The sequence below is a fragment of the Alternaria dauci genome, chromosome 3, assembly GCF_042100115.1.
Source record: "Alternaria dauci strain A2016 chromosome 3, whole genome shotgun sequence".
NCBI lineage: Eukaryota > Fungi > Ascomycota > Dothideomycetes > Pleosporales > Pleosporaceae > Alternaria > Alternaria dauci.
In genome coordinates, this window is record NC_091274.1 from 2647558 (window position 1) to 2667824 (window position 20267).

At 53.4% G+C, this 20267-nt stretch overlaps 5 protein-coding genes across 5 annotated transcripts; 2 read left to right on the forward strand and 3 right to left on the reverse strand.

The window, feature by feature from the left end:
• Positions 1–3360: 3360 nt before the first annotated feature.
• ACET3X_004520 (uncharacterized protein) lies at positions 3361–7330 on the reverse strand (the record flags this gene model as incomplete). Its single annotated transcript, XM_069450734.1, has 2 exons — positions 7112–7330; positions 3361–7061 (listed from the first exon to the last, which is right to left on the reverse strand). Exons 1-2 carry the CDS (start codon positions 7185–7187, stop codon positions 3361–3363), a joined length of 3777 nt encoding a protein of 1258 aa, XP_069308498.1. The 5' UTR covers positions 7188–7330.
• Positions 7331–7527: 197 nt separating this feature from the next.
• Positions 7528–10433, forward strand: ACET3X_004521 (uncharacterized protein; the record flags this gene model as incomplete). The annotated part of the gene is made up of 2 exons (XM_069450735.1): positions 7528–7704; positions 7755–10433. 2 exons carry the CDS (start codon positions 7528–7530, stop codon positions 10431–10433), a joined length of 2856 nt encoding a protein of 951 aa, XP_069308499.1.
• Positions 10434–10889: 456 nt separating this feature from the next.
• On the forward strand, positions 10890–14298 carry ACET3X_004522 (uncharacterized protein; the record flags this gene model as incomplete). Its single annotated transcript, XM_069450736.1, has 3 exons — positions 10890–13582; positions 13670–14014; positions 14292–14298. 3 exons carry the CDS (start codon positions 10890–10892, stop codon positions 14296–14298), a joined length of 3045 nt encoding a protein of 1014 aa, XP_069308500.1.
• A 298-nt stretch (positions 14299–14596) lies between these two features.
• Positions 14597–16962, reverse strand: ACET3X_004523 (uncharacterized protein; the record flags this gene model as incomplete). The annotated part of the gene is made up of 5 exons (XM_069450737.1): positions 14597–14806; positions 14859–15452; positions 15502–15641; positions 15690–16430; positions 16488–16962. 5 exons carry the CDS (start codon positions 16960–16962, stop codon positions 14597–14599), a joined length of 2160 nt encoding a protein of 719 aa, XP_069308501.1.
• Positions 16963–17531: 569 nt separating this feature from the next.
• Positions 17532–19892, reverse strand: ACET3X_004524 (uncharacterized protein; the record flags this gene model as incomplete). The annotated part of the gene is made up of 2 exons (XM_069450738.1): positions 17532–19763; positions 19818–19892. 2 exons carry the CDS (start codon positions 19890–19892, stop codon positions 17532–17534), a joined length of 2307 nt encoding a protein of 768 aa, XP_069308502.1.
• Between the last annotated feature and the right edge of the window lie 375 nt (positions 19893–20267).

Consider the following 20267-nt stretch of genomic DNA (forward strand, 5'->3'; position numbering starts at 1 on the left):
ACGTCACTTCTTATCCCAGGTCCTTCATTACAGATGCCTGCCTCTCGCAAGGCGACAGCGACGATAACTCGAATCTAAGAGATATTTGTAAGGATGTCAGTTTAATACGTTACTCAGGAAAGGCCACTAACAACGTTGCGCAAGTGATAATGCTTCAGCTAGACTTGAGCTAGCCAACAGCCCCACCATGAACGCGTCCTTGTCGGGACCTCGAGAACTGTACGGTCCTTTGCCGACAGCAACATCTATACGCGTCATCGAGCTTCATCCACCACAAGGCGACAACGCCCTTATCAACTGCACCCTTCACCTTACTGATCTGGAGCGCGAGACCTTGGACTTCCACGCCTTGTCTTACACTTGGGGCGATCCACTGTACCGGTATTGGTTTGATAAGGAAAAGCACACAACTTGGGTGCGAGATGTACCTATTGTATGCAATGGCGTGTCGATTCAAGTTACAGTCAATCTGGAACACGCGCTGAGAGCTATTTGCACGCGACGCGCGAATTGCTATGGGCTCAAACATCAAGTACAGTACTTGTGGATTGTTCGTGGCGTCCCTGCATTTACTATACAATGGGATGCTGGCTGACTGAAAGCTATATATAGGACAAGTTGTGCATCAACCAAGACGACGTCCAGGAACGTAACACACAAGTTGGCTTGATGGCCCAAATTTACAGCAAAGCTTCTTTAGTCATTTCGTGGTTAGGTCCAGCGGACAAAGATAGCGACCATGCTATACCACTCATGCAGCGCCTCAATAAGCTGGAGTGCTTCGATGGCATGCAAGGGCATCAGCAATGCTCGAATTACTCCGACTTCATGGCGAGGACTTTGAGTGAAGACGACACCAGAGAAATTGACTCGATCCCTAAGGAACAGTATGAGAGACTGACTCGTTTCCTCGCCAGGCAGTATTTCTTCCGCTGCTGGGTCCTCCAGGAAATCATGCTTGCTCGGCGTATCTGTATGCTATGTGGAACGAACATTGTGGACTTTTCGGACCTTCAGAAGATCGCCCTGCTTGTCGCCTGGATCAAAAAGCATCATCTTCATTACCCAATCGGGCAAGCGTTGGACCTCCCTATTAAACCCAACAAAAATTTTGATCATGAAAAGGCTATTCTGGAGCTATTCCAAGATCGATGGCGGCTGCTACACAAGACTGAAGTGCAGGAACAGAAACTGCCTTTTACTTTTGAACAACTCCTTACTCTAGCCCGCATGTCCGGGTGTGCAGACCCCAAAGACAAGATTTTTGCACTTCTAGGCATCGTACCGCGTGGTGCTTTTGGGATAAGTGCTGACTACAACAAGACGACAGAGCAGGTATATAGCGAAGCGATCCATCGTCTTATTCAGGAGACGAAAAATCTCAAATGCTTGAGTTGGGTCACAGATAGATCTCTGAGGAAGTTCCCAAACTCTCCTACCTGGGTTGGGGAGTTTGACGACAAGGCCGAGCAATCAGAGCTCGCGTTCGCGAGCGTGGGCTACAATGCGACTTCAGGATCGATATTGGACTTTGTGGACACTGTGCCTAAAAACAACAGCGTACTTCGGGTTCAAGGTGTTGAAATTGATCACATTGTGGAGCTAGCTGAGCCGTGGGAATGGCACAACGGGCGCTTGAAGTTTGATCCTCAGTGGGTCACCTTAACACTTAATCTACCAAAGATCTACCGCCCTACAGGACAACCACGAGGCGAAGCGTTGGTCACTACGCTGGTGGCCGATCATGTCGATCATCAGCCTCTCGGTCACCAGCCCGACATGGACCATTTCAAATACGTGGTGCGGCGACTAACTTGCGCTGCAGTCGTCCGCCATCTCCACTACTTATTCTATTACTCTGATACGACCAAGTCTGAAACAACGTACAGGGACAAAGCTCTACCGTTCCTTCGCGATTTAGACATGTTGTTCGAAGATAACAATACTGGGTTTATCACATCTTCGGCTGAAGTTCGACAAGCGGAGCAACAAAGCTGTACTTGTAAGGCCAATCTGTCATATGTCGGCATGAGCAACACATCCATACCTCGTCCTCCACCAGACCCTAAATGTCCCTACATCGCCGACTTCAATCGACCGAATCCTCGCAGTCACCCCTACAAGACTTCCATCAGCGACCGCATAGCGCGCGTCGGAGCTGCAGCCAGTGATGCAGATATCAAGCGAGACTGGAAGGATCACAATTTTGGCAGAGCGGCTAATAGACATGGTCAGTTTCGGCGTCTGGCGAGGACACAAAACGGCTATCTAGGCCTAGTTTCGACTAGTTGTGAAGTCGGAGACGCAGTGTGGCTGCTGCAGGGCGCCAATGTTCCTTATGTCTTGCGGAGAGTGGGAAACCCTACTGGCAATGAAGCAGCGGGGAGAGTATGGGAAGTGATTGGCGATGCATATGTACATGGGGTTATGCAAGGGGAGGTATGGAAAGATGTCAAAGATCGGCTTGGGGATATTGAATTGGTGTGAAAATTACTGGGCTTGACCACCACCCGGACGATACTCCATAACTGTACCTAGAAGGTACTTGCTACTTTCGACGAGAACAGAGGCATTTATAGAAGATGCATGCCTTCAGCATCCAGCATACCATCACAGAGCGAACCGTAGATCTGCCTGGCATCCGCCAAGCCGACAGACGTCAGCCAACTTCTTTACGAACCTCTGGGATTGTCAACATCACCTGCATCAATCGGCGCTGTCGTCACATACAGTGGAAGCGCATCTACCATATTATATATCGAATTTCATGCTAGAGGTAGATGTCCGTTTCGGAAACATCAACATCTTCCCAACTCATGATGCAACGACAGACTCAAACAAAGAGTGCTTGCGTCGGCTTACCAGCACTCTTCCTAGTGATCCACGCGATCGCAAAGAGGAGCCGATCACTCTACACGGACGCTGGCTAGAAGGTACATGCGAATGGATCACATGTACCAAAGAGTTTGGCAATTGGAACCATCCGAAGATGTCACGACTGCTCTGGATCAGTGGTGTGGCGTGATGCAGCACAGTGGCAATAAGCTTCCCCCAGCACTCTTCAGCTAGACACTTAGTTTCTGATAGGGATCCTCCCTTTTCACCAACACACCTCTTCTTTATCAAAAACTTTTCAATTTTGTTAGTCAATATGCAAACTTTATTTCTTTATTGAAAACGTATCACGAAAAGCCTAGAAAATAGAGATTGGCAGTGTTGTCTCAAGCTGGTATACTGGTGGTAGTAGTAATATTGTCCCTGGTATCTACATGACTATCTATATTAACGCTGCATATATAACGCTTTCTTCAAAATGCAATACAGAACGCTCCAAAACATCATTTCGTCCAAATATCCACATCACTCTTGTGAGCCCTGCATAACGACATCCCCATCCTGCGTCCCCGCCAAACTCGCCGTCCCCTCCCTAGTTCCAGCAAAACTCGTCTCACCATCTTCACCCCACCCATCGCTCCTCCAACCCATACCCGCCCAATCCCTCCCAGCCGTCCTCATGACAGCATGAAAATCAACATCAGCATCAAACCATCTCTCCTTCCTCTTCGTCTCCCTAACACCTCCCTCAAGTGCCACGCGACTCGCTCTTGTAGTCCTGCCCCTCTTGCCTCCTATCCCACCAGTGGTGTTTAGCACACTCGACATCCTCACACGCTGTTCCTCAAGGATGATCTCATGCGCAACAATACTGCGGACGTAGGGTGCTAGATCGAGTGTGATGATGTTGAATGTTCGATCAAAAGAGGACGGTATAAAGATGAAAGACGAGCGTTCGGGTAGGAGTTGGTCCGGTGGATCGGCGAGGGGATCAAGAGCCAAGGCAAAGTCGGGGCGTGTGAGGGTGGTTTTTGTGTTGAGGGTTCTGCGGTGCTGGAGGATGGCGCAGGCGTAGTCGGATTCCGTGCGTAGATTGGGGGTTGACGAGAGGCTATGGCTGTGGGACAGATCCGGGTATGCACGCTGGATAAGAAGGTGGGTTTGGGTAGAGAATGCGGTATCGAGGTTCAGGAAGTCGGAACTGTGGTCGACTTGGAGTAGAGGTGCGGCAAGCGTGTAGCTAAGGCGTGATTTGTCGGTGATCGGGGGCTGAGTTGGATCGGTGGGTTGGTTGGAGCTAGGCTCGTAGGTGGGTAGATCGACCCGACAGAACACGTCTGCGGCACTCAATGAGTCGGCGTAGTTGTCAAGGCTTATGAGATCTCCCAACTGATCAAACCACTCGGTGCTTGGCTCTCTGGATGTCCGTGTACCACTTGCTTCAGGAACTCCCCAAGCCGACGGACTGATACCCCAGTCCGCCCAGACCTCTTGTAAAAGTTCTTCTTCTTTGTCAAATACCGGGTTGCCTTGAGTTTCGAAGACGTTGTGTGATAGCCAACCCATGCCAGACTTGTATGTGCCTTCACTAGCGACTCTCAATATCTGACCGTGCTCATCTGTGTCTTTGCCAGGTGGCCAACGTTGATACATCCACTCTAAGCCGCCCTTCCTATCGCCCACAGACATTTGACACCAAAAGTCAAGTTCCATGATACTAGCTCGAAGATCATAGTCTTTGGATTCGTAAAGCTCTTTCACAGCCTGTCGCTCCAGGATATGGCCTTCCCTACCAGCAAGAACAAGCAAGTAGTCAGTGGCCAGTTCCACAGGAGCAGGCTGAAGGCGGAGGATGGCTGCTATTGGCAGATCCTGCATAGGTACATGCCGCTCGTCATTACATGTAATAATGATTGGACGTTTCGACGAAGAGGCGATTTTGGTGATTTGGGCCCAGAACTGCTGATCCTCCTCAAAAAGTATGTCGGCCTCTTCGATAAGGATCAATGATTGCTTTTGCGATGTATGCGGTGTCTGTGCCATGGGAAGAGTAGCTTGAGCTGATGGGGCTGGGGCTTTGTTAACCTCAGGGACCTTCGCCTTGACCTTCGGTTTGACCGCCCCTGTTCCGGGCTTTACTTGGAAGAAAGACGCCATGGTCGCTTGCCGTCCACTACTAATGTCGTCTTTCAGAACGGTGTCTACCCGGTTGTCGTCCGCATCGTCCGCCGCTTCAACAATTTCTTGCACAGATGCTGCGCTGCGCTTGTGATTCACAAGATGGTTCGCGGTCATATCACCGACCTTGTCTTGAATATCTTTCCCGGAACGGCGCATGCCAGCATGAATCTCGAAAACCTCAAAACCTAGCTCTTTCGCCACAGCATGTACAGCCGCACTTTTACCGCAGCCATGGGGGCCGCTGATAAGTACGACATTGTTGTTACGTATCCACTGCGGTTGCCGGAAAGATCTTGAAGGCAAGCCTGCTCCTTCTGCAACCGGAAGCATGACCATGTCTTCATCGCCGTCGTCCCCTTCACCGTCCGGCACAATGAAGTCGTCCAGAGCCTTCTTTCGTTTTTTCCGCGGAGGCTGCTTGCCATCTAGTGTAGTGGCCACTTTCGAAGCGCCACTTACAGCCATGACCGTCAGGCTTTGTAACCAGTCTTTGAGGACCCTTGCCTCTGTGCCTGTCTGTAAAACATGTGACGCATACTTGGGACAATACTTGAGAGTCCAGGGTTGAGATTCGCATCTTCCTTCGTCAAACGGCGTGAGAGTGCTCTCGATCCCTTGGAAGAGATCTCTGACGGCTGGGTGGGACTTTTGTCGAGCATCCTGTGGTATTCCCGACGAAGACAACCGGACCAGCAGTTGCTCGCGCACTTTGCGCTGTATCTCTGCCCCGGTAGTAAGCAGTCTATTGGGTAGACGAACATCTTCAAGTGGTTCGGATTCAGAAGATAACTGAGTCGTGCTCCCACTATGGCTTTTGAGGTTCTGCGCTAGTCTCTCAACCACATTTTCATGTTCTGGGAGCGTCACCACAGCGTTCTTCTGTTTGCGAGGTCTCAAAGGCAACTGCATACATGTCGCATTCTGCAGACGTGGCGGTGTAGGATCGAGGTTACGGACATGTGCGTTCTCACCAGTAGGCCAGGAAACTTCGTTTAAACCGGATTGTTTTCCTACCCTACTCGACTGCAGCCCTCTGTTGAAAGCCTGCGGACCTTCAGGTGATTGCTCTCTTCGGAACTCGGCACGCAGCTTCCCTGGAGTACAAGCGCTCTTCTTTGGGGTTGCTGGTGGTAGCTCGGTAACGACCTTAGCAGCAGGGGCATCTTTGGAAGCTTTACCGAGAAAGAAAGGATGCGTCGGCCCAGCAGGTTTGGATGGTGCCTTCTTCTGAGTCGCTGGACGCGCCGCCAGTTTTTTCTTTGCGGTCAGAATATCTTCAATCTTTTGACCCAAGGCTGATCGGCTGGCTGCATCTGTGCCGTACCGTATGATCGTGACAGTAGGAATGACCTTGGCTTCCTTGCGCGGCCGACCCCGTTTTTTCTTTGGTGACGCTTCAAATGTCGGTTTTGGCGGACTAGAGACCAGTCTGCCACTCTTTGTGATCTTTATCTGTTTCTTCGGTGTCGTCTTCGTAGGTTCGTTTGCGGCAGGATCGTTCGAGTTGGCAGCAACCTCCAGGTCCACCACAGGCAGCGTTTCAGGCTCCAAATCTTGCTCCGGTTGATGCACGTGTTCTGGCAATGTGTTCACTGCTGCGTCAACTGCCGATTGTGGCATTCCCTGCACCCCATTGGACCTCATGACCTCTTCCCGTTGCAGTTGCTGGTGCCAGCTAAAAGCATTTGGCTGGGATTGCGCCGAATTGGGTATACTGAAGACAGGCTCCGGTGAGGCTGTTTTCTGTCTCTTTCTTCGGTCGATGTTTGGGTCTACTTCTAACGAAGCCTCCACAGGTGTGCACGTATCATGCACATTGGTTTCTTTGGGATTTTGTATTGTTGGTGGGCGAGTGAATCTGTCCAAGGACGCTTGGTTCCTCAAGTGAGAGGCTACGTTTTTGCCTTTGATTGCGTCGCTCTTTCGTGCCCTTTTCTGCTGCCCGTTGGCTGGTTTGGGGTCTGTCTCGGCGTATGCTGCGTCATGATGCGTGTCGTCGATGGGGATTCCGTTTGCAGTCGGTGGTGGCTCTGGTGCGTGGCCGTCTGCGAGTCATGTAAGCTGAGGGACATTCGAGATTGCTGTGCCGGCATACTCGAAGGCTTGGTGAAGAATGGATGTACGTTCTTGCCCTCTAGATTCATTGCGGGTTGCACCGCTGTGAGGGCCATGTACAGATTCCAAAGCTATATGGCAGTTTCCGACATTGAACCACCACAGACAACTTGTTTTATTCGGTATGGTAGACGAATAGAATGGTTGGAGTTGCAGGTGACGGCGCGTGGTCGCCTTCGCCAGAACGATGATCTAAAGACACGCGACGTGACGCGCCGAACGCCACTAGAGCCACTAGAGCCACACTTTAGCCGTCGCCAAGACTTCTCACCGCCTATCGTTCTGCCAGAGCTCCATCGTTTTTTTCGAGAGATACTCGACCAAACCAAAGCACGCGCCTCACCCTACGGTTCACGCAGACCTCACTTTTTCCGACGACCGGGTCTGGCAAACAACATGTCGTTCGACCAACCGATTGGCGCTCCGTTTACATTGGCGTCGCTGTCCAAACCGATTGGCGCTACCGACGGACATGTTCACGCTGCTGGAGTATGCAGCCTTAGCGGCATAAAGAAGAGAAAGCGCACTGAGATCGCGGTCGGTGTTGATGGCGAGGGCGTGTCTATATACAGCGTAGGTACTGCCCGGTTGCGAAATGCGATATGCGCTCAATCCTTATCCAGCTCCAAAATCCTCAACTTGTAACTTCGTATGCGCTGCCGCCAAGCACAACCTTCACATCCGCACCGTATTCGATCTATCGCAAGGGCGCGTCCAAGACTTCCACGCAGCGCTTCACCTATGCCTCCCTGGCCGGTTCGTCCCCCGCCGACAAGGCGTCCTTGGTCTGCTTTCACGACAAGTCGTCCGGCGACCATACCGAGACCAAAAAGACTTCGTACACGCCATCTAACGCTGCGCGCGTCTCTACACTGGACCTGCTTCCCGTAGCGCCTGGTGGTTCGGCCCAGGATGCGACACACGACGTACTGACGACTTTCGATAACGGACATGTCATGTCTCTGTCGGCCGATCTCCAGGTTGTTAGATGGGCCGCAAACGTAAAGACACTCCTACCATCTAGCGATACCAACATGGAAATTGAGCACGTCACACTGGCCAGCGCCAGGTCTGTTATACGCGGGCTCCTAAGAAACCGACAAGATATTGCCACGATCCTGGACCCTACACCAGACGAGGCCTCCGACCTTCTAGACCTTGTTCAGGTTCTCTGTGTCATCGGCCGCAAGTCAGAAGGAACAAGGGCGCTGACACTTATTCAAGTACAGCCAAGATCCGCCGACCTCGCCACGAGCCAGCTCACGCCGTTGAAACATCTACTTTCGCTGGACCTGCCGGAACCAAAGACCCCGAACGCCCGAGCCTCTACTTCTCAGATCACCCTGTATCCTTCCAGTGGTGCCATTCACATACTTACAAGTGGAGTCCTGCTATCATACGACTTGTCCGGAACTGTGCCGAGACTTTACTCAGAGTTCGTTCTTCCTGGCTCGGCTGTCGACTCTTTCATCCGGACTTCGCAGGATGTCATCTTCACTACGTCGCAAAACGTTTGCCGAGTTTTCGACGTCAAGTACAACTCTATACAAGCTGTCCACTCCATGAGCCCTAGCCCGTCCACTTCAGACTCTACCAGCCCGTCGAAGAAGAGGAAGCACGCGCAGCCAGAGGGTGATCAACAAACACCGTCTCCATGCAGCCTGGTCGCTTACTATGCCGACACTGGACTGATTGTAGCCGCGCGAGAGGACGAAGTATTTGGCATGCAATTTGGAGGAGCCGCGTCGCGCAAGCGGACCAAGACCGAGGGTACTCTCCTCATCGATGCCATCGGAAAAGGAATCGCACCCGAGCCGGCACTCAGCACAAGCGATAACCAAAAGTGGCAGGAGCGAAAATGGAAGCTGAACAAGTATGCTGCGAAGGGAAATATTGCAAAGTTCGAGCAACACTTCGCATCAGACCTGGGTATTGAGCTTGAGTCTGTGGACGTAGCGCAGAAGCACGAAAACGAGGTAAACGGGGGACCTTTAACAAATGGCGGGGGACCAAGTCTTCCCGAAGAGGATGCTATGGTGGTCGACAAGCTTGACGATGAGCCTTCAAAGGACGTATTGCCTCAATGGAAACTGCCCAAGACCATCCCTGGCCACCAACGACAGCAATACCGTCAGTATGCACTCTACGCATTGAGCAAGATTTTCTATTGGGTAGATGCCACGGAGAAGGAGCCACATGGACAATTGAGGGTCGGTTTCTTCCCACCGAACGTTTTTCAGTGGCTTTTACAAACTGGGCATCTTACGAAAGAGTCTATCCGCCGGGCGATCTTCGAGGGAGCAAACGACCAAATGCAGCTTACATCGGCTATCGTGGACGGAGATATCGTCAAGGCTTTGGTCGAATACGATCCCGATCTGCATATCCTTTCAGCCGTCCTCAACCACACCCAGTTCTTGCCAGTAGGCGAGGTTGTGCAGGCTATCAAGCTCCTCATCCAGAGTATAGACGATGAGCCAACGCATAATGATGCGACAAAGCTTCTAACAAGTGGCGCCAACCCATCAGAAGATGAGATGGACCTCGACTTTGCTACTGAGCTTGAAGCAGCCTCGCACGAAATCGATCACGCATTGTCAATGCTTGATCACGGCCTGTTGACGCGCAGCTATACATTGCGACCTGCTCTGATCCGACTCCATACCTTCTCGGCCCCAATAGTCAGTGCAACTCTCCGCTCAACTTTGCCGCGCCGAGATCTCGAATCACTCATCCGCCTTCTGCATCTGGAGCTAAAGAATGGCGGCTGGTCTTCGCCACTCGGCTTCGCAGAGACAGAGTCTCCTGCTATCGACAGCTCTGGTGAGGATCCAGACGACCATGCAGTCGCTATTATCGCATCCCTTCTCTCTACCACGCTCGACGCCATCGGCGCAGGAGCATGGTTGGCTTCTGTCAGCACCATGTCTGCCTCTGAGACTGGCGAAGACATGCTCAAGTCATTGAACAAGGATGCATCTGTAGCACTTAGTGGATTCTTTGAAGCTCACTTCATACGCGGCCTTCTTTCGGAATTCCTACGCTACGCTTCCAGTGTGCCTACGTCAAAGAAGCCTTCTAACAAGGCTTTGGAGGTACAAGGCAAGCCATTCGGCGTTACTGGCAAGCTTAGTGGAGAGGAAGATCTGCCAATGTTGCCCCTTGGTGCCAAGGCAGACCAAGGTGTTGAGAAGGTGAAGGGCGGTAAGGGAGGAAAGAAGGAGCAGCGAAGCAAGAGAGAGATGGGTATGCTGATCAGTAAACGGGTGCCCAAGTATAGCTTCGAGCGCATTGTTGTATAGGAGATTGCTTTTAACATTTGTACATAGCGGAAGACACCTTGAAACTAGCAGGCTCCTTTTCTTCTCGTCCGATGCTCCAATACAAACAGATCGGGCTAGTTTGGTCGGTTCTTTGTGTGCCCATACCGCACGCCGCCATTGTTGTGTGAGCGGAAGCATCACCAATCCGAAGGCCCGACTCGCTGGGGCAGGATGTGCGCTAAACCTCCGATCTGCCTAGATCTGTCTTAGCGCGGTCCCTAGCCACTCGTATCACAGACCGTGACGTCGACCGCGCGTGGAAAAAATGCCGAGCGCGGCGCGCGACCTCACGTGCGGAGGATCGGGTTGGCTCTCGCTGGGGTTTGATGAGAGACCTACCCCTAGACCCATCCAATATGTATTGAAAATCGCCCGGCCCAATCCCTCGCTTCTTTCATATATATCTGGGAGGCCAATTGAGCTTTCTGCGCCACAATGGCGTCAACCGCGACGGACCGGAATATCGTGGATAATGAAGAGACGGATTCTACAGGGACAGCAAGGGAGACACTAAATGGCGAACAAGGACGATCGGACGGATATCATCAAGATGCGACACTTACTGAAGACAAGAAGGCGAAGAAACCCTCAAAGCTCAAGGCCGGATGGGACAAACTCGGACTCGACGCGCCTACACTCATGATGATGGGCAAGGCCGCACTACCCCCGACGATTGCGTTGGCTATGTACCAAGCAACAGATGTTGCGCAGACCTTCACCACGCTGGGATACCTGATGGCCATTATCAGTATCCTCGGGTTCTGTATCATGCCGCGCGCAAAGTTTATCCAGACAATGACGATGAACATATTGGCGACATGTGTTGGTTCGGCTCTGGCGATGCTGATGGTGTGGACGGGAGTAAAAGCTCGACAGCACACGACCACGCCTGGAGCACCACCACAACGCTACAATTCCTCGCAGTCGGCTGTCCTTGGAGTATGGCTCTTCTTCCAGATTTATGCCATTAATGCGTTGAAGGCAAAGTTTCCTCAATTGGCTTTTCCGTCAATCATATATGCCATCCAGGTCAATGTTGCAGCGACCAATGGCTTCTTGTTTCAAACGGTGCCGCAGTGCGAGACTTTTATTCGAAGGCTTCTTGAGGCTTTCTTGGCTGGATTCGCGATTGCGACAGCAGTGAGCTTGTTCATTATTCCTGTTACATCGCGCAAGGTTGTGATGAAAGAGGCGGCGGGATATATTGGCTTACTGCGCGGGACGATCGGTGCGCACAAGGCTTACGTTCACAGTCTAGAAACAAGCGATATGTTTGGGGAAAAGTACACGCCCGAGGATGGAGATGGCAAAAAGAAGTCAAAAGCTAGGCCTGAAGTAGCAGCTATTAAGAAGATGACCGGAGCACTGCAGGCATTGCACGGCAAACTTACCGCGGACCTACCGTTTGCGAAACGCGAAGTCGCCTATGGAAAACTGACGCCAGATGATCTCGAGGTCATGTTCAAGCACCTGCGGTCGATCATGCTTCCTATTTTGGGTCTTGGATCGGTCATGGATCTTTTCGAGCGTACAGCTGAAGTCAACCACTGGGACGGACATGAGGACGAGCACGACGAAGAACTCCGCAGACAAACTGTCAAAGAGTGGAACGACATGTTTCAATTTGTTCATGAGCCCTTCAATAACATCTTCCAAGCTCTTGATGATGGACTTGCACACGTCATGTTGAAGTTACAGCTCGCCAAGCCGCCCAAAAAGAAGAAGGGCCAGAACCAAGATGATGCCGAAGCTAAAGGTGACGCTATCAAACCAGGAGAAGCAGGCTTCGCAGAATACATGCAGAAACAAGCAGATGACTTTTTCAGCAGGAAGGAGCCTACTCTCCGCCACTGGATTGAAACAAAGGGCATAAAACTCCGCGATGACTACTTCTCATCGCCATCAGCAATCGATGAGGACACTCTGAAGCTTTTGCCCAGCATCACCACGCGGAAACGAGATCAACGACAGCTTTTCATGGTACTCTATGTCATGTTCCTCTTAAACTCAATAAGTCGCTCAGTCATCGAGTTTGTCAAATTCGCCGATGAGCACGACCAAGCGACTGCGAAGAGCAAAATCATCTGGCCTGGCGGACGGCGCTTCAAGAAGTGGGCAAAGAGCATATTCCAGAGTCAGGACTCCAACTCTGAAGACGAAACAACAGCGGCCGGCTTTGACAGGAGCAACACGACTGTCTACATGGGCGAGGCGTACAAAGAGAAAAAGGACCCCGAACATCTACCACCTGCGAACGCGTGGGAGAAGTTTGGAAACGGTATCCGTGCCGTTTCACGTTTCTTACGCAGTCCCGAGTCTTCTTTTGGTTTCCGCGCCGCGTGTGCCACGATGAGTATTGCCATTATTGCCTTCCTTCGCCCGACTCAACAATTCTTCGTCGAACAACGCTTGGTCTGGGCGCTCATCATGGTCGCTATCTCCATGACTCCAACGGCCGGTCAATCCATCTTCCAATTCGTGCTCAGAATCGCTGGTACCGCAATCGCGATGGTAGTAGCCTGGCTCATATGGTACATTCCTGGCCAGAAGACTCCTGGTATCCTAGTCTTCCTCTGGTTCTTCGTCGCGATCGGATTCTACATCCCGCTGAAACGAATGGATTTGGTGATTGTCGGCATGATCAGTGTAGTCACCGCCACCATGATTGTCGGCTACGAACTGCAAGTGCGCAAGATCGGAGAGCAGGCTGCAACAGCAACGACAGGCCAACCTGCGTATCCAATCTACGAACTCGGACCTTACCGTCTTGCCACCGTTGTCGGTGGTCTAGCCGTCGCGTTCTTTTGGACCATCTTCCCTTACCCCATTACCGAGCACTCTGCGCTTCGCCAGAAACTCGGTGGCGCATTGTATCTCTCTGCGAACCTGTATTCCATCATGCACGAGCAGGTCATGGGTCGCATCCGTGGTGAAATTGGCGGCGACGAGGAAAGCGACAAGGAGAGTCCAGGCTACCAGCTCGTCAAAGCGCGAAACAAGGTCTTCGCGAAGCAAATGCTCACCCTCCAAGGCCTAAAGATGCATGCCGGGTTCGTAAAATGGGAGTTCCCACTCGGAGGCAAGTTCCCAAAGGACGAGTACGAAAAGATTATCGGTTACGTCGAAAAGTACGTTATTTAACCCCTCTCCCTTGCTAAAACAATGCCGACGATGAGAGCGAACGAGCACACGCAACTAACATGATTAACCACCAGTATCGTAAACTACACCGCCCTCCTAGGCTACGCCTCCCAAGCCTTTACCCACCCCTCTCTCACCCCCCAATCCGCCGCCTCCCCCACCTCCCCTCCAACCTCCACATCCGCCCTCCAAGACGACCACCACTCCGCCCAATGGTTCACCGACTTCCGCCGCGTCATCCTCTCCGCAAAAGTAACCTCGCACGAAATAACCTCCCTACTCGCCATGCTCTCCTCCAGCATCACAAACGCACAACCCCTCCCGCCGTACCTGCACGCACCGCCCGGCGCGCAATTAAGTCGGAAGCTCGAGATGGTGGATCCGGAGATACTCAGTCTGAGACATATTGCGGAGCCGGGGTATGCGGCGTTTGCGGTTATGAGTATCAGTACGAGGTGTATACATATGGATATTGAGAGGCTGTTGAAGGCGGTGAAGGGGTTGGTTGGGGAATTGGATTTTAGTTTCCATGTGGTTAGTACAAAGGGGGCTGGGTCGGGGAGCTCGTCCGAGGAGACGCTTGTTAGGAGGATGACGAGGAAGTTGGATTAGAGGAAGCGGTTGTGCGTGATTTAGCGATGTATTGTGATTTCTTTCGATATTTTGTGTTGCATTGAAGATCACATGAAAATTTAGGGTATGAGTACAAAAGTACCAAGCAAGATACAAGAAGCGAGATTGTAAAAGGTAGAGGTATCCAATCTCATTCACACATCCCTATAGGTATATACGTCCACCTCTTGATATCAAACGCGCGTAAAGACAAAACATAAAGAGACACGTACAAATTACATCCTTGGACCCGTATCATTCCAATCCGACCAACATGCGTATCGTTCGTCTCCCCTAGCCTCATGAAAAACGATAAAAATCGACATCGTCCCTTCTCCCTTCTCCCCTCTCATCCATAAAAACACACCTACCACCAATTACTTGGCACCCTACTCAGCTACAGGCATGCTCTCCACCTCCTCACTCAGCGCCCTCCAATTGTCCGCTTGCAGCTCCGCATACTTGACCCTCTCCTGGGCCCACTCCTGATGCAACCTACTAACATGATATTGGCTCTTTTGGAAAAAGGCAAGTTCGTCGCGAATGCATTCCGTAATGAAGACACCGCGAGCGTGTTGTTGAACAATAGATTCCTTGTCCTACATTTCATGGTCAGAGAGACAAGCGATAGAAAGAATGATGGCGACTAACCTTGAAAATAGCATCCTCCACCTTCTCCGCCTCACCCGGTTTTACCTGTTCGGCAGGTTTCTGGCGAATATTCTGGAGCTTAGTCTCATTGTTCGCGATGCGCTTCTCCAGCTGTGGGATATTGTCGCGGGCATACTTGTCCCGGCGGTCGAACATGTCGCGTACACTAACGAGCGTATCCCTCTGTCTCTTCAAGTCTTCGAGAACACCTTCCTCCCACCCCCTGGCTTCGTCTTCTAGCAATTGCCTGCTCGAGTCGAGATGTCGTGCTGTTGCGTTTAGGCCCTCGTTCAGCAATGGAACGTCGTTTGTATCGACGGCATACGTCTCTTGACTTGATTCCGTGAGGCCGCTGAGCGCAGATGAGAAGCGTGCGTATTCTGCTGCCATGCCTTCGTTGCGGCGGGAGAGTCGCTCCATCATGCTGCAGAGGGTGATGTACGTTTCTGCGCTGCGGCGGACGCCCGAGCGGACGGTATCGAAGAGTTCGGGGAGCGTCTTTGGGAGCGAGTCTTCGAGATCGGGGGGTAGAGGTTTGCCAGTGAATTCTTCTTGGATGGAGAGGTTGGCCTGTTTGCGCCATACTGCAAGTTCCTGTTTGGGTCAGAGATGTCTACACGGTGGTTCGGCCGAGCAAACATACCGTGGGCACTGTCAAGAACATGACCACCAATTGCTCTTGGTTGAGGACAGGGTGCCGTACGAGCGCATTGGTGAAGCGCGCAAGACCTTTTCTCCGCTTCTCGAGGAAGGTAGCATCTGCAGCTATTGGGTTGCCGTTGACTAAGAAATCTCAATACGTATCGAGGCCATGGCAGGATGGGTACTTACTACCGACTCGTTTCGGGGGCAACAGTGGCAATTGTCTGAATGGATACCGCTTGTGCAGGCAGTCTAGCAACCAGACAAAGTCACTGTATCGGCGGACGACCTTTGTGGTGCGCTTGGAGCTGGCGACTTCGTAATTGCGGTGCTGGAACATGAACATGCCCTCCTTCTCGGAGAGCGCCGTGATGGTTATGACCTCCTCATTCCCGCTGCCACCTGGGTTTAGGCGGCCAATGGACCTGCCCAGCTCTGGTGTCGCGTTGGACCCGCCCTCTTCAGCAGCGGGCGCGCCGAATCCTCCTTGTCCCAGACCGGGGGCGGAGAAGGCTTGGTTCGCGCCGCCATTGTATCCGCCCCAGCCGCCCTCGCTGCTCAAGGAACTTGGCTGGACGGGCTGCGGGATGTTTGAGGAAGCCGCCGTCGACTGCGTTGTAAACTGGCTCGTCGTCCGGGTGGCAGTGGGTACGCTTGTGCCGTTGGTATGCGGTTGTGAGCTTGTGTAACTCGCGTGGCTATGGCCTCTATGCAGGTCGGGGCTGCCCCAGGGATCGGCCTCTGGGTCGCCGAAAGATTGCTTGCGCATAGGCGCACTCGATCTGTTTGCCGGAGACGGTTGCTGCGTAGACGTCTGGCGTTGCGGGGCAGGAGGCGTGGGCGGCTGGACGTGTTGGGGAGGAGGAGGATGGGGAGATGGGTCGCGGGCCTTTGTCGACTGCGGCAGCGTCACGGTTGGAACGGGAAGATCTGGCAAGACGTCAACGTCGATTCCCGCGTCGCATGCACGACAATGCTAACACTCACTCCTTTTCCTCTCGTCGACGCTGTCCAGAGTAATGTCCTCGTGCTCTTGCGCCAACCCAATCAGGGCAAAGACAACATTGAACTCGTTCCTTCCCAGTTGGGCGCTGCCCCCAGACGGCAGCACAATCTCGAGGATCTTGGACTGCGCGTGACTGGGGATGCCGCTGTCGGCCAGCAGCTTCTTGACGCCCTCGACACTGACACCATTGCCTTCGCGGTTCCCAGCATCGAGCAGTGCGTCAAAGGCGTCAATGTACGAGTCGGGCACGTCCGAGGCGGGAAGCAGCGACTTGACGAGCGCCTCGCGCGGAGCTTTCTTGGGCGTTGGGAACCCCCAGGGCGAGTCGTTGGCGTCGAGGTCGTCGGCGAACAGGCTGTTGCCCGTCTTGCCCGCCGGCTTGGGCTCGTCATCGAAGAGCGACGACGACTGCTTTGCGCGCTGCGGCGTATCCTCGTCGTCACCGAATAAAGACATGGTCGCCTGGAGAAGATGCGCGGTCGGCTAATTATCTTGCAACCTGCACGTCGTCGATGGGGTAGAGCAAGCTGCAGGGCCACAGCTTAGACTGGTGGTGCTACACGCAATGATAACATGGAGCTATGATGCGGCCGTGCAAGGAACCGCACTCCACTAGCCAGCGCCCGACCCATGCTCCACGCCGCACACAGCGTCACAGCCTTATCGTGCCTTGGCACATGCTCTCCACACTGGCGCTTGACACCTGTAGACACATGTTTTGATATCTTTGTTATTTTGCTATTTTACTAATAGCTACTTTAGGTCACACGTCTGTCGTGCGCATACCTGCGAAAGTCCTCCTAAATCAGAGAGCCTGACCTGGTTGTCGGCGGGTATCCAGTCCTCGTACAAACACCAAATATTTTTAACCGTCCAATTGCGCCATCCCATGCCAATGCTGTGTGGGGTTTCCACTTTGCTCAACCATGCTACCAATGCGCCGCTCAATGTGGGGGGGTATATACGTGCTATCAACATTTCAAATATAAACAGAAACATGAGAGAGAAGATGAGGTGCCAGCAGGCTACCTGTTGTGGTCGGTCCGAGTGTGTGGTCCGGGTCTGCTAAAGTCAATCGTTGACGTTGTTTCATCCTGCGGCAAGGGAGAACTCGATGCCGATGGTCGCACCACCTCTCCACCGAGAACACTACCCCCAAGCGGAGTGGCGGGTGAGAGTCGAATCCGAGGCGTGCGTGTCGAGTTTGGCGTAGCGGACAGATTGACAACCTCGCTAGAATCAGTCACCCCGTGAGAAGTCGTTGGTGAGTTCACTCCATCTTGCTCGTTCGCAGCCGGCACACCTGTAGGCTGTGTGGCATCCTCTTGTTGAGCCTCCTGTCGCTGACGAATAATATCTGGAGACCACGTTTGCCCACGAGGCTGAGCAGGGATAATGGTGACAGGCAGAACCGTTTCGTTCTGTGACCCAGACTTCTTCTTCGACCTTAGCTTTTCACCTTGCTGCGCAGCAAACGTGCCGAGTCGGTCGGCTATAGCTAGCCCGTTGTAGTTGCGCGGCGGTATATTCGCTGCTACGTCGTCCACTTGTAGTGGCTCAATGACCTGACCTCTTTGGAGCTCTTTCGGGGGCGTCCGTCCTTTCCGCCTGAATGGGTTTCCCAATGCTTGCCACTGGAATTTGCTCCTGCTAGTCACTGGCTCTAGTTCGCCTCCCTTCTCCGGGTCCTCCGGGTCAGCTGCTCGGGGTTCTTGCGATGAAGCTTGCGCTTGTAGCTGTGCTTCATGGTTCCCAGGTCTACCGTCTTCCGGCGCAGGGCGTGGGTTCACTGGTGTGTCACTGATTGGGTGATAGCGGACTGTGTATACAGTCGAGTCGGCGCTCGTCGTGTCTGTCCTGCTCACTGGTGATGCGATGACTGGCACTGGTGGCGGAGTCTGCACCCGTACGTAGGCCCGCGAGTTGCGATCTCCGCGTGTTGTAGATGGCGACCGTTGCATGGCTGGGGGTGGTGCGGGGATGTGGATTGTGCGCTTCCTTCTTGCTTCCGTTCGGGGCGTTTGGGTCCTGTTCCGTCCAAGCCTCTGGGCAAGCTCATTGAACCGACCAGCATGTGCCGAGGCGAAAATGCCAAATCCGCCTTGACCTCCCCCACTCTTCTTCTCGTCTTTTCCTGATAGCTGGCCCTTGCGTTTCGAGGGCCATCTAGAGTCCGATGGGCTGTCGTCGAGCATATCGTCTCCATCGTAGATTTCTCTCCCCAGAATTCCGTCTTTTCTCTCTTCTCTTTCTAGCGCTTCAATACGCTCAACCCACTCCCAAACGATGACGCTGGCAGCCGCCGCTCCAACCCAGCGGAAGTAGTCTCCCCAGCCGGCAATGGTGTAGTTTGCAATGTCGGTAATGAAGAAGACAACCGGGGTCAGGATGGCGATGATGGATAGGAGGGAGATGACACTCATGTTCCACATCATGGAGTGGTAGAAGGCATATCGTCGCTTGGTGATGGCGTAGTACATGACCCAGGCGGCGTAGAGCATGCTTAGTGATAACTGAAACAGGTAGCTGAGGGCAGGAATGGCCGTGTCGAAGTGTGCGGGGCGGCGTTGGTCTTCGTAGGGCCCGAAGCTGTTGAGACAGCTGAAGGCAATGTCGAGCAGGATGAGGGCGAATCCGACCCATTTGATGATGACTTTTTCCTTGTGGCGCGGAAATAGGCGTATCAGAGTCTGTACCTGTGCGAGCCAGAGGAAGATGTCGGACACGACGCGCGAGACTTTGATTTCCATGCCGGCCACGACCTGGTCGCGCAGTTCCATGGCGTCGATGAAGCCCTCGTTGTACTGGCGCTGGGCGATTTTGAACGTGTCGGCGGTGGCAAGCGTCAGGGAAATGGCTACAGTCAGGGCTGCGGCCTTTTGCAGCCACGGGCGGCTTCCTACTCCAATGATGGATCCTCCTCCTGTTGCCCCGCTGATCATGCCGCGCCGTCCCATGAGCCCTGAGCGTCCCGAGGCGTTGCCGACGAAGAAGGTGCGTGGTGTGATGATGAGCATGATGACGAGCATCCAGGCGATGACGGTGGCGGCGCCGGTCGCGTAGGCCTGGGGGGTGATGGAGGCGTGGAAGGGGTCGAGCATGTCGGCGACGCTGGTGATTCCGCCCGTGCCATCGTTCTGCGAGGTGGCTACGCTGGTGCACAGCGGGCGGAAGACGGCGTTCTGGTCGAGGGTGATGGTTTGGCCGGGCGAGATTTCAATGGTGCCGAACTTGGGCAGCTTGTACGAGGGGCAGTGCTGGTAACGGTGGTCAGTCGCGTGCGTGGGGCGTGTCGCGGTCGTGATACTCACGTAGGGTTGGGTGGCATCGGGCGCGCGACGGTCCAGGAGAGGCGCCCCAGTCCAGGACGAGTCGGCCTCCCACATGCTTGGTCGGCGGTCTATGACTATCCAGCAGCAGTTGGTGTCCGGCAGAAGAAGCCCATGGGGGTTCAGATGAGTGGCATGGCCTGTGTGTCGTGTTGAGGTCGAGGGTCGCGGTCGTGGGTTAAGCGTCAAAGCCAAGTGGGAGTTCGCTGGGCGAAGCTTGAGGGAATGCAGGCGCTGTGGGTGGCACCTGCCGTTCCAGCCTGCCACTGCCCGTCTGCCATTGGCCGTGCGAGTCGCTGCAGGGTTCGGCCCTTCCAAACAGAAACCCCGGTCACTCCGCATCGAGACTCTGGCAACCCCGAAACGTCGCAGCTTGAAGCCATTGCTGTGGGCCGCGTGTGCAGCTTCAAACTCGAGCAGCGAGCCTCGTGC